The sequence below is a fragment of the Rhopilema esculentum genome, chromosome 12 (genome assembly GCF_057945365.1).
Source record: "Rhopilema esculentum isolate cy_ngs chromosome 12, ASM5794536v1, whole genome shotgun sequence".
NCBI classification, from domain to species: Eukaryota; Metazoa; Cnidaria; class Scyphozoa; order Rhizostomeae; family Rhizostomatidae; genus Rhopilema; species Rhopilema esculentum.
Window position 1 is genome coordinate 1,037,092 of NC_142826.1, and position 14,364 is coordinate 1,051,455.

The following is a 14,364-nucleotide window of genomic DNA, read 5'->3' on the forward strand; positions in this document are numbered from 1 at the left end:
TTAAGTTGACGTCTTCGTTATTAAAACCAGCTATATAGATGATATTGTAGCTCAAGAGAAGCTAAATAACAAGCTGTTTAAATAGCTGTAGTTTTTCGGTTATTTCAATTACACAAAAGCTTTTGAAGACAAACTTCTGGGTTCTGGCTAAATACGCGATAACTGAAGTTTTAAGTACGCGGCCCAACCATCGTCTTGAAATAAATAGCTATTCGTAACCATAAAATTTCAAAAATAGTATACTTTTAGAGAGAATATAGACCTTTGGGTCAGAACTATCAACAATTTTATTATAGTTTGGCTAAAGAAGAGATGATATTATAAATTGATAATAGATACTGTTGCGTATTAGATACAAAAAATGAAATTCTCCAAAGAAAAGATATAGGAAAGTTAGCATTCCAATGTGAACTGTACAACTACTGAAAATATTTTGTTTCAGTCTTCATTCTTCTTTTTCTTAGGTATATAAATAGGAGTTATATTTTTCGGCATGTATTTCGAATATGGAGAAAACGGTGTTCCAACAAATACCACGTGATTCTCCTTGTACCAAATTCGCCACATTCCTTTATGAAAGCCCCTGACATCGAGGTCCCAAATCTTGAAGCATCGTGCCAGTCCCAGCCAGGTATCCCACGAGGTCGATGTCTCCATTCGGATGTATGCAACGTATATCTTTCCTTTCGTGTTTGGAATGAAATCAGCTTCGTGGGTGCATTGATTCTTGCCGTGATCAACCAATTCAGCGTTCCTTAGGAATGGAAAAAAATCATTTATCTAACGAGGGATGTAATATTTTCATCAAAATTTATAAAAGAAAAATACTGTCTTAACCTTATTCTCAAATGATGTATGATACAGCTGTTAAAAATAATGAATTTTTTTCATTATATATACCCCTAATGGCGGTTGCTGATAAGGGCAACCACTATGGGCATAGGCGGTTATTACAAAATCGAAAGATGGCACTAGACAGCGAAAGCATGATACCTCACCTTTCTCAAAATACACCTACAAAAAGCAGCAAAAATCTAACGCTTTATATACCTACATTTAGAAACAATATAGAGGTGTCCATGTCATATTCACAAAAATAAACACCTAATTTTGAAATTTTTTTAATTTAAGAAGCTCGGAAGAAATGTAATAAAATGTTAGCATCAAAAATTTATTGTCAACTGAGACGAAGAGTCAAAAGCCAAAGCCTGCCAGAGGCCAATGAAAAAAAGCTTTCAAAACTTCAAAACAAAACAATCAATGCGTTGAATGGGGGCGGTACTTCAAACATTATTGTTTTCAGTGAACTTTTTCATGGTTGTAGGTCGCGTAACGTCCGACGATCTGGACTAGGCGTTACAAAGTGACAGCACAAAGATCGCAGGGGCGTTAAGGGTCAGTAATGACTGCCTTAGAAAGAAGCTCAAGATGCAATCTGAAAAGCCAACGGAAAGAAGCTGATACATACTTGATCATGCTGTGGACCTCCTTTTCATAATTGTCCTTCTGCACCTTTGAAATATCAAATTTGACGCCAGTAGCCCGGTTCAGAGCATGTTTTGAGAAATAAATGTCTTGAAAGTACGGATTCATATTCAGTCCTTTCATGCCAAAATGGTAGGTCCTGGATATATCTGGTATAATACATTCGCGACCTTTCCTGTTTGAGTCCATCCGCATCCACATGTCCCAGTCCCAAAAATTTGTCGGTCCAGGCCATTTGGGTTCCAGCTCATCTTTATACAGGCTGCGCTTTAGAATCCTGTACAGAATTCACGTTGAAATTCAATTCCAATTCAGGAACACATAACAATAAAGTAAGGTATGAAATATACACTAATTATTATAAGACTTTGGTGTGTTAAACAGGACGAAATAAGATAGAAAAAGGCAGTTATCAAAAATGGTAAATTAATTCAAGAGACAAATGAGATCTTAACAAATATATTAGAATTTCTAGAAAGAAAGATATTTCTATAAAATTTGCACTCCTTCCAATGAGAGAGATGATATATTCCATGATTTGCCTAACAACAAGCAATCCACAAAACATTCTATCAATACGAACACAATCATGGTCACGTTATTACGTCACTTATGCAAGAAAAGTAAAGCATAATTTTAGAGGACATGAAAATTCTTACCAGCCTAGTCCTGGCATCGTTTCAACACGGTAAAGGAGTGCAGGGTCGTGACAGGAATGTTCGTATCCCTACAAATGATAACATAAATGTGACGATACGGTAATGTATGGTAATAAAAATGTGACATACTAAATATCATATTTTCTTTAGTTCTAGAAATCGCATTCTAGAACTCCTGATAAATTCGATTTCCTGATAAATGATAACTTCTTCTGAAATATTTCGCATTTTACAGTAATAAAAAGATTTGATCTTATCAATAATATGAAGATCTAAGAAAACATTATGCAAACTGTACTGTTAGTTATAACATTGACGCTGTGAAGTACATCAATGAATATTTCTTTCTATACATGATGATGGACAATTTAAGTGAATGCGACAGAGAAGAATTCTAGAAAAAATTTGAAAAAGAGAAGGTTAATAAACGGTTTGAGGATGTAAATCAAGGTAGCAAGATTAAACCATGTTCTGTTGCTACACTGTATGCACCTGTGGAGAAACGAAGCTGCGGTTGTGGGGGAATTCATCACATTTTTGTCTGCATGAAATCGAAGGATCATTTAATGGAATGAAAAAGTAAAACTTTATAAATGAGTATTCTCAACAATCGAAGACCCACTTATCTAACCTGACGTTGTGATATCATACGACCTTTACTGCAGATATGCGCTGTGAAAAAGTGGGCGTTACCTGATCATTCCATGCCGAGACACAATAAAGGCTGGGGTCTGATTCCAGAAGGGGCATCATCTGGCTGAAATAATCAAACAAATCTTTGGAAACATCAAGGTCCTCCTCCAGAATTAATATGGCCTTGGCGCTTGGGTACGAATCAAAAGTTGTAGACAGAGATTTCTTGTAATGCTGAAAAGATAGTATTGAAAGATTTTCATCACATAAGATTTTTACGATTTTAGTTTTGTCAAACTGAATACTTCACAGATCAAAGTTAAAAATGTTGGTTTATTAATGATTGCATGGTGAAACGCATTTCTGTTCAAAACATCATCACATTGGAAGCAGCAATGTAACATATTTTCTAATATAATCTCTAACGGGGCTTGGGCAGTTATTTCTGACTTGCAAATGCCCTGTCCAATCCACAAACTTATATTTCAAGCCTACCATGCTTGATGATCTGTTCGTACATTTACATGCAAATATGAATAATGAATAGTTCTTATTTTCACAAGCTGAATGACGAATTGCTTCCAAAAATATGACAAAACTTTAACATCTAGGATGGAAATGTTTACATTTTTTCAAAAATACAGCAATGACTGAAACTCAAAAGAGAACAAGCATATTTGACCTCTGAAAAAAGTTTGAAAGAATAAACCAGCTCAATATTGCGAAGCTTTATCTCGGATAAGGGTTTCAACTACCTGTGCATGTCCAGCACAATTCGCTTGTCAGAAAGGAAAGAACAGTACGATTACATGTGCAGTACCAGTTATTATGTACTAAGGGTTTAATCGAAGATGTGACATGTTGCCTGCTAGTCTGAGCTTCAATATTGCACTCTTCATTTACTTGTTTCATGATTGCATGCTAGTAAGAGATATCATATGCATTCATATATACTTAAAGAAAAGGCAAATCCCCAACAACATTTTAACCACAAACACAATAGATATTAGTCACACACACATAAAAAATGACTCACTTGTCCAATCCTGCAGTTTTTACTACAAACAGGGGTGTGATGAACTGCTTTGACGTTGAACAACCGACTCACAGCAGCAGGCTCCTCAAAAAATCCATCAATATATACAGTGGTCATTTTTGGATTTGCCCCAGGAATACTTAGCAATCCTCTCAGCATGCGGTACAAATACTGCGGCCGGTTTGCTGCAATGATTGCCACAGGCAAATCTGCAACCCGGTTATTGGGAAGTGGGCCACCATTTAAGTCAATTGGAGCTGGGTCTTGACCTAAAAATTGGCAACGAAAAAAATTCAATAAGCTCTGCACGATGCACTTTCGCCTTTGAACAATAACTGAATCAACAATTTACAGCTTATAATAAAAAGAATTATGTATATACCTCAGAGGATAAAACAACTTCTTAACTTTAAAGATTCTCAATTGGAAACCATATTGTATTTATGTGTATTTAAGGCATTTTTTGCTTCATTGCATGCAGTTCAGCAAATTTCAAGATGATAAAACTGATGAATGGGGTCAGCAATGCCAATAAGTTATTAATTTTTCATGTTAGATATATTTGACCATCCATGTCAAATGGCACTCTGTGTTCATTGACAATTCAGATACTTTCTGTATACAGGTTTGCCTCCATGCTAAAACGATTATATTTCATGAATGAAAAGTGATTTCGTAAAACGATTTGGTTCTCAATTCAGTGGAAAGCACTTTCAGTATTGAAATAAGACCAATGTGTGAATTTATTTGTGTTATTGTGACATAGCAATTGTTACCAAAGTTGAATGGAAGCTTTAAGGTTTAAGTCCAAAGTAAGGCACTAACATATTAAATGGAGTTCAGCCAATATTGAAGGGCATTTTAATGTGGCACTCACATGACTGTCACTAGCCTCTCTGGTGTAATACTGATAAACAATAAGCTGCCAGGAACTGTACCACAAAACATGCAGAACAGCCATAATTAATTTGAATATCACTGACTCACATGTACAGATACTCCTGTATCCCTCATACTTGTCACAAAACTCTTTCCGCCTCTGAGCAGTTTCACCCTTGCCATAATCACACGACTCCTCTTTTTCTGCTACAAAGACAGAAACCTGGACTATCGACGGGGGTGCCCATTTATCAAAAGCTGGGTTTTTCTGTATTGATTCTGCTAGCCACTTATTTGGTTTCTTTACAATGTAAACCCACGAATCTCTCCACTTTACTTGATTTACAAGCTTACTCCCAAATGTTGCAATTGCATTTCTTCCTGCTTTTTTTAAATGCATACTTCCTTCATCCTAGAAAGTTTAAAGGCAATTACAATAAATAAAGTATCCACTTTAATTCTAATTGATTCACAGATTACAAGCAAACAGGTAATGGTAATAATAAAAGGTAATTATGTATCATGTGTGATGCAAATAAAGCACAGTTTATCTAGCTTGGAAAGTAAAATAAAAGTGATAAAATTTAACAGAAGTCTGCTACTAGTCTACTAGATTATCATAACAATGAACTAGTCTTAGCAGGTTTGAATTTTGTTGTTTGGAACATAATAATTTTTAGCGTCCCTAGTAAATGTTTTATAGCTTTGGATAGATTTCATAGCTTTGAATAGATTTCAAAGACGGTTAAAGTTTATTTGAAAATTTGTGCTTTAGTGTTTTACAAAGTTTAGTTGCACACTTTCAAAAGGAACTGACAATTTTTAAGTTTAGTTTTTGCTATTTGTCATACATAAGTGATGTTAAATGATGTTAGTTTTTATCTTTTGTCTTGCTTAGTTTCAATATTAATTCAACATTGGTAAAGAGTACTGGGCATAGTACAGACCCGTGAGGCACACCTTTGTCAATCAGGAAAATCTTAGTGGTTTTATTTGTCACACACAAGTGTTAGTGTTGTAACTTATGAATCAAGCATATTTTGCCTTGGATGCCACAATGCTTAAGTTTATTGGGGGCATGAGAACCATTTTGACTGGCTGATATAAAAATCAAAATGTTAGAAATATTCAATCGACAACAAACTACTAAACAGGCACTCACTTTCAACATGAAAACAATGATGCGTCCTTGCTGAAGAATTTTCAGAAAGAGAATGATTTCTTCATCAAGCAGCTCTGCATATGTATCAAATATCCTAGTGGCCATCACAGACCCAGTATGCTGGTTCAGTACTACAATATGGAGCCCACGAGAATTTCCACCTTCAACCGCATCTTCATAGACCCTAACTCCATCAACTGAAACATACACTAAATCTTTGGCAGACCTTGCCTCTATCTTTATTGTCTTTCCAGTTTCTTCTGTAATAAAGATATTGAATAAAAGTTTATAAGAAAAGTTAATCACCACTGTTGATTACCTTATATATAGAAAATAATTGGAAGCTGAGCAAAATAGCTTTCCTAAGTATGATGCTGAAATGGGCTTAGACTTTAGGTGCACAAATCATTGGAAATATGGTTAATCAAGTTTTTTAGATCATAAATGTGTTCAGCAATAAGATGATATCAACTAATGTTGACAGCATACAATGCTAATGGATGCAAAGTAAAAATAGCTGACTGTGTAAGAAATAATTCATGCTCCATGCATTTATGTTTACTTTGATATTATTGATGTGGAAAGGCCATGCATATTTATAACATAACATAAGATGATATAACATAAATATGTCTGTTAGGCTAGTTCTATATCCAGCTCTATATGAATAAGGTTTTCAGTATCGCATTAATGATCTATATAAAATTGCGATACAAACCTTCATCTTTATCTTTTTGATCCAGCAATAAACTTGCTTTTTCGACTTCGTCGTCAACATCAGATGATGATGGGTAAGATGGGTTGTTGCTATGAGTCGTTCTTAGCCTCTTCGAGTTGTCAATTATAAATAGGACGTTAAAAACAACAGTTACAACGAGAACACTAATGAGAACTAATTGTAAAAAACGTCCTAGAACACCTCGCCTTCTGATTTTGATGGGTGTTGATAAACATGGCAACTGAATAACGTAAGCTGCTGAGCTTGGAATAAAAGGTTTTGCATCCAGATTCGGTTGCCAGGTGGAAGACATCTTCAATGATCCCTACAAAGGTATCTTCCTACCACAACACTTTTGCAACAACTTTTATTAGTCTAATGTTGTTAGAAACCTTAAACCTTTTAGTAATTCATCCTTGTCTTTGATAACAATATGTATGGCCTAAGTAAGCAATGACTGGCCTTTTCTTGTTGGCTCACTTTCATTGAATCACAAATATCTTCACAAATATCAGCAACAACGACGCCAAATTTTATCGCATGATTACGCATTTCACAGACATGCCACGTTTTCACAATAAAAACAATGCAAAGATTTCCCGATACAGATTCTTTCGGTTACAAAGGGCAACCAAGGTGACGCTCGCGAATCTTGTACAATTTCTTTCTTCGAAGCTCCTACACAGCGAATTTGAAGCATAGAGATGGGATTTGAAGCCATTAAGCGAGGCTGAGCCACTGATCTCAAAAAAAGACTGGATCGAGCAACCTATTGTCTGCGACCACTGATCTCAAAAAAAGACTGACTTTTAACTTTTATAAAAGCAAGTTCTTTTAATGCTAAAATTTTCAAGAACTTCAAGTCCTTAGTCATTATCTAGTACTGTTTGTTAACTTGTTAAAATTTCAAGTTTATTTACTCTCTATATAGATATAAGAGCTGAACAGGAGTTTTGTGTAATGATAAAGCTGTATAATATGGATACAGACAGATTTTCTTTGAGAGACCTTTTGCTATCAAGCAAAATTGTGTTGTAGTACTTGTTTCAAATATTTGCAATCATGATTTTGCTTATTAAATGCTTACATAAACTTTCTGTCAATATAGATACGAAAGTGCTTACAGATATATATCTAAGAATATCGACTTTAATTGTTTCTTCTAATAATTTTATAGGAAGCAAAAAAACGTAAGCCACCTAAAGACAGACAACAGTCAGTCCTGTCAGCCAGCAACACCACCAGCAGCACAACCAGCAGCATTGCCAATGAAAACCCAAACCATGACAATCCAGCAGAAGGTCCTCCAGCCAAAAAGGTTTGCTTACAGCCTGTGCAATTGTACCACTGCTACCAGTTGACTGCCTCTCCAAGGAAGTTGAAAAAGGAGCTGGACAAGGCTAAAGAAAAAATGGCGCACTTGAGACGAAGGCTAAAGACATCACAACAAAAGTCTCGCCGCCTAAAATTCAAAGTCAGGTCTTTGAAAACAGTTGTCCAGCATTTGAAGAAGAAGCAACTCATATCTTCAAGCTGTGAGCAGATGCTTACTCAGACATTTTCTGGTGTTCCATTGGCAATGATGAAGAGGATGACATCTGGAAACTCCTCCGGGAGGGGTGTCAAGTACTCTCCTGAACTAAAGTCCTTTGCTCTGACTTTACAATTTTATTCTTCTAAAGCCTACGAATTTGTTCGAAGAACATTTCAGCTTGCTTTACCACATCAAGCCCAAATTAGACGATGGTACGGAAGAATACCTGCTGATCCAGGGTTAAGTAAACCTGCATTTGAAGCACTTCGACTCAAAGCAGAGGAGGCTAAAAAAGGAGGAACACTAGTGGTATGCTCCCTGATGCTAGATGAGATGGCTATACGCAAGCACATTGCCTGGGATGGTACCAGATTCCGTGGCTTTGTTGACCTGGGAAATGGTGCCAACAATGATGACTCAGCTCCAGTAGCTAAGGATGCACTTGTTTTCATGGTTGTCAACGTGAATGGGTCATGGAAGGTTCCTTGTGGCTACTTCTTGATTGACGGCCTGCAAGGAAAAGAGCGTGCCAACCTTGTAAAACTTTGCATCCAACGACTGTCTGATACTGGTGTTACAATCGTTTCTTTAACTTGTGATGGCCCATCATGTCATTTCACAATGATGTCCGAGTTAGGTGCATGTTTGAACCCGCAATCATTGCAGCCCAGTTTTCCAGATCCCAGTGGCAGTGACAGAAATATCCATGCGATCTTAGATGTTTGCCATATGCTCAAACTAATGAGAAATACTCTTGCAGAAAAAGGATTGATGCTTGACAAAGATGGCAAGAAAATCCTTTGGCAATATGTTGCTGAATTGCAGAAGCTCCAGGAAAAGGAAGGATTGCGTCTTGGAAACAGGTTGAAATTGGCACACATCAAATGGTATCAGCAGAAAATGAAAGTCAATCTGGCAGCACAAACCTTCAGTTCCAGTGTTGCTGATGCCATTGAGTATTGCTCATCTGTGCTAAAGCTTTAGCAGTTTCAAGGGTCTGAAGCTACTGTGAAGTTCATTCGGATCATTGACCATCTTTTTGATGTTCTTAATTCCAGAAACCCATGGGCAAGGGGCTTCAAGTCTGCAATGCGTGTAACAAACAAAATGATATGGGAGCCCTTCCTCGATGATGCATATTCATATATATTTGCATTGACAGATCCCACTGGTAAACCAATGTATTGCACGCAACGAGAAACTGGGTTCATTGGGTTTCTGGTTGCCATAAGGAGCATCAAAGCCCTTTTCAATGATCTGGTTGAACAAGCAGAAGCTCCCTTGAAGTATTTGCTGACATACAAATTCAGCCAAGACCACTTGGAACTGTTCTTTGGAGCTATTAGATCTTCTGGAGGCTTCAACAATAACCCAACATCACAACAATTCATTGCAGCCTACAAAAGGTTATTGCTACGAAGCAACATCCAAGGTGGGCGAGGGAACTGCCAGAAGCAAGAGGAAGTTAACATTCTCCATGTCATTGGTGATTCCTGTAAAGTCAATGGTGAAGAAGTAACCCTCACTGAAGCATCATTGATCAGGAAATATGATTTACAATTGAGACATCAACCAATAGTTTCAGAGCATGATTACACTGATGCACCAAACTTTGCCTACCTGTCAGAGTTCAAGATGTCTGCCATTTCATACATTGCTGGGTATGTTGCAAAAATGGTTGATAAAAGGATCATGTGCCTTATTTGCAGCAACGCACTGGGAAGCACAAAGCATGTAAGTTTATCAGCAAGCTTTCTGAATTTCAAAGATAGGGGTGGTTTATTTAAGCCAACATCAAGCGTTATTGTGGTTTGCAATGAGACAGAAAGATGCTTTCAACGAATGCTAGCAGCGTTATGTGGCAAGCTTCCACAAGGCAAAGGCTTTCCAGATGCAGTCGCTTCGAGTGTTTTGGCGGGTATCAACCTATCTAGAGTATTCAGAGAGCTTGGAGACCATATGTTGGATTGTTCCTTACAAGACAATCACATCTTTGTGCTGATAAAAACCATAGCCAAGTGCTACTGTAAAATAAGACTTCACCATCTAGGAAAACTGGCAACAGAAAACATCTCAGGCGCAAAGATCAGGAAGAAGCTGAGCAAGCTAGTGCTGTTTAAGCACCAATAAACTTGGTGTTTACCAGCCTAAAATAAAAACGGTTTTTTTAAAAACCACCAAAAATGCTAAATGTGGTATTTCTTACCCTTGAAAACACACACAATATTTAGTCCTTTGCTTATAAAGAAAATCAAAGGAGGCAGAAAATTGTTCTTATCAACTGATTTCAAAAGTCTTGTAAATCAGTAGTGTATTATGCAATATAAATAGTTGAACAAAATTTTGAGCACAACAGCAAATCTGTTATTGGCTATGTTCAAAATCTGAATGTCACCCCAATGGGGGATTTTTTTGCTCTATGTATGAGTTGTTTTCCAAAAGTTATTTTTAGAAAAAGAAATAGTTTAGAAATAGACCTGACTTTTAGAAACTGTCACGATTTGTTTAGTGTACGTATAACCCTTGCCATTTGACAGTAGAGTGCATATTTTTAGTCCAATAGATAGACACTTTGAATTTTACTTCTAAAAATAATTTTGCAGGATATAGAAGGACTGAAGGTTATTTGTAAGAAGGTTACTGTACTATAATAGTTTCTAAATATTACAGAAACGAAATAACAACATACTTTCGGTGCTTCTGTCCGGCTGTTTTGCATTTGCTAAAGGAGTTCATGCATCCAAATTAAGTAAGTGACATAGGACTGTATCTTTTTATTTAATGTTGACATATCGAGTATTTTGGAACCCTTCGCAATGCTCTCCATTAGCAAGTGCCTTTCCGCAATACTGTAGTCCACAAAATGCCAACGGCATAGCAGAGGCTCCAAACTTCTATGCAGATTTTGAAGTAACAAAAAGACTCCTAATTCTTGTTTCTACCATACACAGCTAAGAATGCCAATGTCCACGACCTAAGATCTTCCCGTATTTACAAGTTCTAATGACCATTCACAACACTGCTAAGGCCCTCCAAGATGGCCGCCGCAATATTGTTATGGTCACAAAGTCGCGCAATAGGTTGCTCGATCCAGTCTTTTTTTGAGATCAGTGGGCTGAGCCCATTGGCTGAGCCCATTGGCTGAGCCTATTGGCTGAGCCTATTGGCTGGGCCACTGGAAATGGGGGCGGGCGTTTCACGATAAAATTACATACTACATACATACAAGGTTGGAAATGGAGCTCCAGAAAATTTTCAATCAGCATAAGGCTCCAGAAGTTCCTTCAACGATTTCCGACAATTCTAAATAAGCATATTCAGCTTTGTTTTGAGCTTCAAATCTGAAGAACACCTTAGTCTTCACACGTCCCCTCGAATGGAAGCCTAACAGCATAAAAAATTGAAAATATGCCCCGGACTTTCTTTCGAAGAAACATAGTATGTACTCTCAAGTAGCTCATTGTATGGGGGTCTAACAAAGGAGGGGGTTGGCATTTATTAAAAAATTCTACAATAGGGGGTGATAATAGATTGAAATGCTTAGATTTTCCAAAATTATGTTTAAATTGGGGGTGTTAAATAGGAATTTTTGCATGAAATACATAATTAGGGGGTGTTGATAAATAAAAATGGGTATGCAAAATTCTGAAAAATGGAGTCCCCCCCCCCTACGATTAGAAACTTGAGAGTAAGGTTGTTCTTTCCTCAAAAGAAATTCCTTCACAAGTGCCTCCCAAGGATCAGTACTTGGATCGTTGCTGTTTCTGGTTAATTTCAACGAGATACCTTTAAACCTCAAGTAATCATGTTTTCTTAATACATAGCTCTCTTGGACTCAGTTTCTGTCAGATTGAATAATCAGAGCAATCCAAAAGTAAGTTGCAAAACCACCAAAAACTGCGGTACAAAATACAGGTATATTTTTACAAAAAGCTGTCTTTAAGAAAACCAAGCTCTAAGATGACAAAATTGTTTATAAACCATAGTACTAAGATAGAATAAGAGAGTTTTATTTGTCCTTTTTTCTAATATATTTTGATGACAGGAAACCTTTTAAACAAAAAGGTTGAAGCTTTCCAACTGAATGCCAAAAACAATAGGTGAAGTTTTAGTTTTAGGCTCTGGCAGCCAGGGTACCCATCCCCATTCTCCTTTCGTCAGTCTCTGCTTCAATTGATACGAATATTAGGCACATTTCCATCTTACACAATTTTCAGTAACTGGCATAAATTATCTATATTAACACATGAATGGGTTAAGGTCCACACTTTAAGTTCTGCGTAATTTACTGAATTCATTACCAATCAAAGACATGGAACAACAAACCTTCCTTTCTTTTAAGGTGCGATTTAAAAATATTTCATGGACACCTTGAAGAAATCTTGATAACTTGATAATATTGATAGTTCAATTACTCTGTCTCTTTCAATTTCAATGAGAGTTTACCTCTAATTTGCATTTTAGGCTGGAAAGAAGTGTCACGTATTCCTGCAGCTTACAATTGCTCATACCTTAAAATACTTACACGAATAAAAACACACATCTTTCATAGCTCAATTGACTGCTTTTCCTTATCCTAAAGACAGTTTTTAGTCAATGGCAATTGCTACATATTTTGCAGTACATTTCTCTGTAGAAATAAATTCATCTCGCTTCAGGATTATACTCTTTAAAAAGAGAAATACCTTTTTCCTAAAACTTCGGGGTACTTAACTCGGATTTTCTACTTACAGAACCTTTGTTTTGCATTCAGTGTTTTGTTTAAGCAGTGATCTCCAAAACAAGGACCAGCCTGTATAAATAGGAAGCTAACATTCTAGCCCATGCCATGCTTCTTTTGATGCATCTCAAGTTTCTATCCTGGCTCCCAGTCTATTCGTCATTTTCTTGAATGGCTTTCCTTTCATATTGCATGAGGAATTATTTGCAATTGCAACTAAAATCCACTGCCATGCTGATGATACCCAACTGATGTATAACTGTGCAAGACTTAGCACCTTGCAGTAGCACTGGTTCACAAAAAGCAATTTAAACCTGATCCTAAAAATTATAATTTACGTCAGTTGATTCTCCGCGGCTACTACTTCGAGGAAATCCAGAGGATCTTAGGGCTATCAACTGTAGTGGCCAGGAATTAGTGAAAGGATAAGCAGATATAAATTAAATGATTTGAAAGGTGCTTCAATGTCCAACTTATAGCGACACCCCCTCCCCCTAATATTTCTGTGTCCTTCGGTAAATTTGCTTCCATTTGGTAAAAATAATTTGTTGGTAGTCAGTAGTAATCAATCAACGCCAAGATTTTCCTTTCTTATCTTCTTATCTTCTTTACCTTAAGTTAAAAGCTGTATTTTGAAATAGGCGTTTTCAAAATTAGACTTTAAGGGTGTGGCATCAAAATCCAATTAGCATCTAACACCCCCAACCTCCAATCCTTGTCGCTTAAATCTGTCCATGGTCAGTGCTAGAGAAACTCCTTATAGAGTTATCTGGAATGCACTTCCCTAGTATGTATGGACAGGGCCGCCGAGAGGCGGCCTGGGCCCTGGGGCAAAGTCCCGGTTGGGGCCCAAGAATTGGATAAAATTTTTTTTCGAGACCACGCCCTTTATAAAATGGGAAACGCCCATTTTTTTCAAACGTTTGCGCACGTTTGCTTTTTCAGTTGCAAATTGATCAATGATATTGTCGTAATCAATTTGTCTTGCTAGTTCGTGCTCGATCGAATAAATCACGAGGCTTGATAGTCTGTCTTGAGTCATTGTTGAACGTAAGCGGTTCTTTATTAATGCTATTTTGCGGAAAGGGGCCCCAAAAATATAATATAGCTTTATGCAACGAGTCTAAATGCAAAAATAACTCACTTGAACGGGCCATAGATTCAAACAAGATTATGTGGGTTACCTAATTTTTTATCAGGGCTCCCTTCCCCCAATAAGTACGATTTTGCGAAACTCAGGGAAACTCAGCTTAAAAGATAAATCCGTAAAATATGTGATCTAAGGTTTATTCAGCTTTTCTTGGGGCCCCAGACTCGATAAATAAAGCTGATAGGCCTTAAATTCGAATAAAACTCAGTGTACGGACCCAATAAAATTACTGCCATCATTTTCGATATTAACAAATATATCCTTAAATGCATTTTCAGTTTCTCAAAAGAAGACATTTTAAAAAAATTTCAGAGTAATTTCGGGGCCCCTTTCAGGCCGAGGCCCTGGGGCAAATTGCCCTCCTGCCCCCCCCTCTCTGCGCCACTGT

At 37.0% G+C, this 14,364-nt stretch overlaps 1 protein-coding gene across 1 annotated transcript; it reads right to left on the minus strand.

Moving 5' to 3' along the window:
- On the minus strand, nucleotides 1-7,290 carry LOC135681360 (protein O-linked-mannose beta-1,2-N-acetylglucosaminyltransferase 1). The gene is made up of 8 exons (XM_065195802.2): nucleotides 6,573-7,290; nucleotides 5,855-6,114; nucleotides 4,801-5,104; nucleotides 3,814-4,082; nucleotides 2,838-3,011; nucleotides 2,145-2,212; nucleotides 1,469-1,762; nucleotides 1-754 (listed from the first exon to the last, which is right to left on the minus strand). Exons 1-8 carry the CDS (start codon nucleotides 6,883-6,885, stop codon nucleotides 439-441), a joined length of 1,998 nt encoding a protein of 665 aa, XP_065051874.1. The 5' UTR covers nucleotides 6,886-7,290; the 3' UTR covers nucleotides 1-438.
- Nucleotides 7,291-14,364: the final 7,074 nt, after the last annotated feature.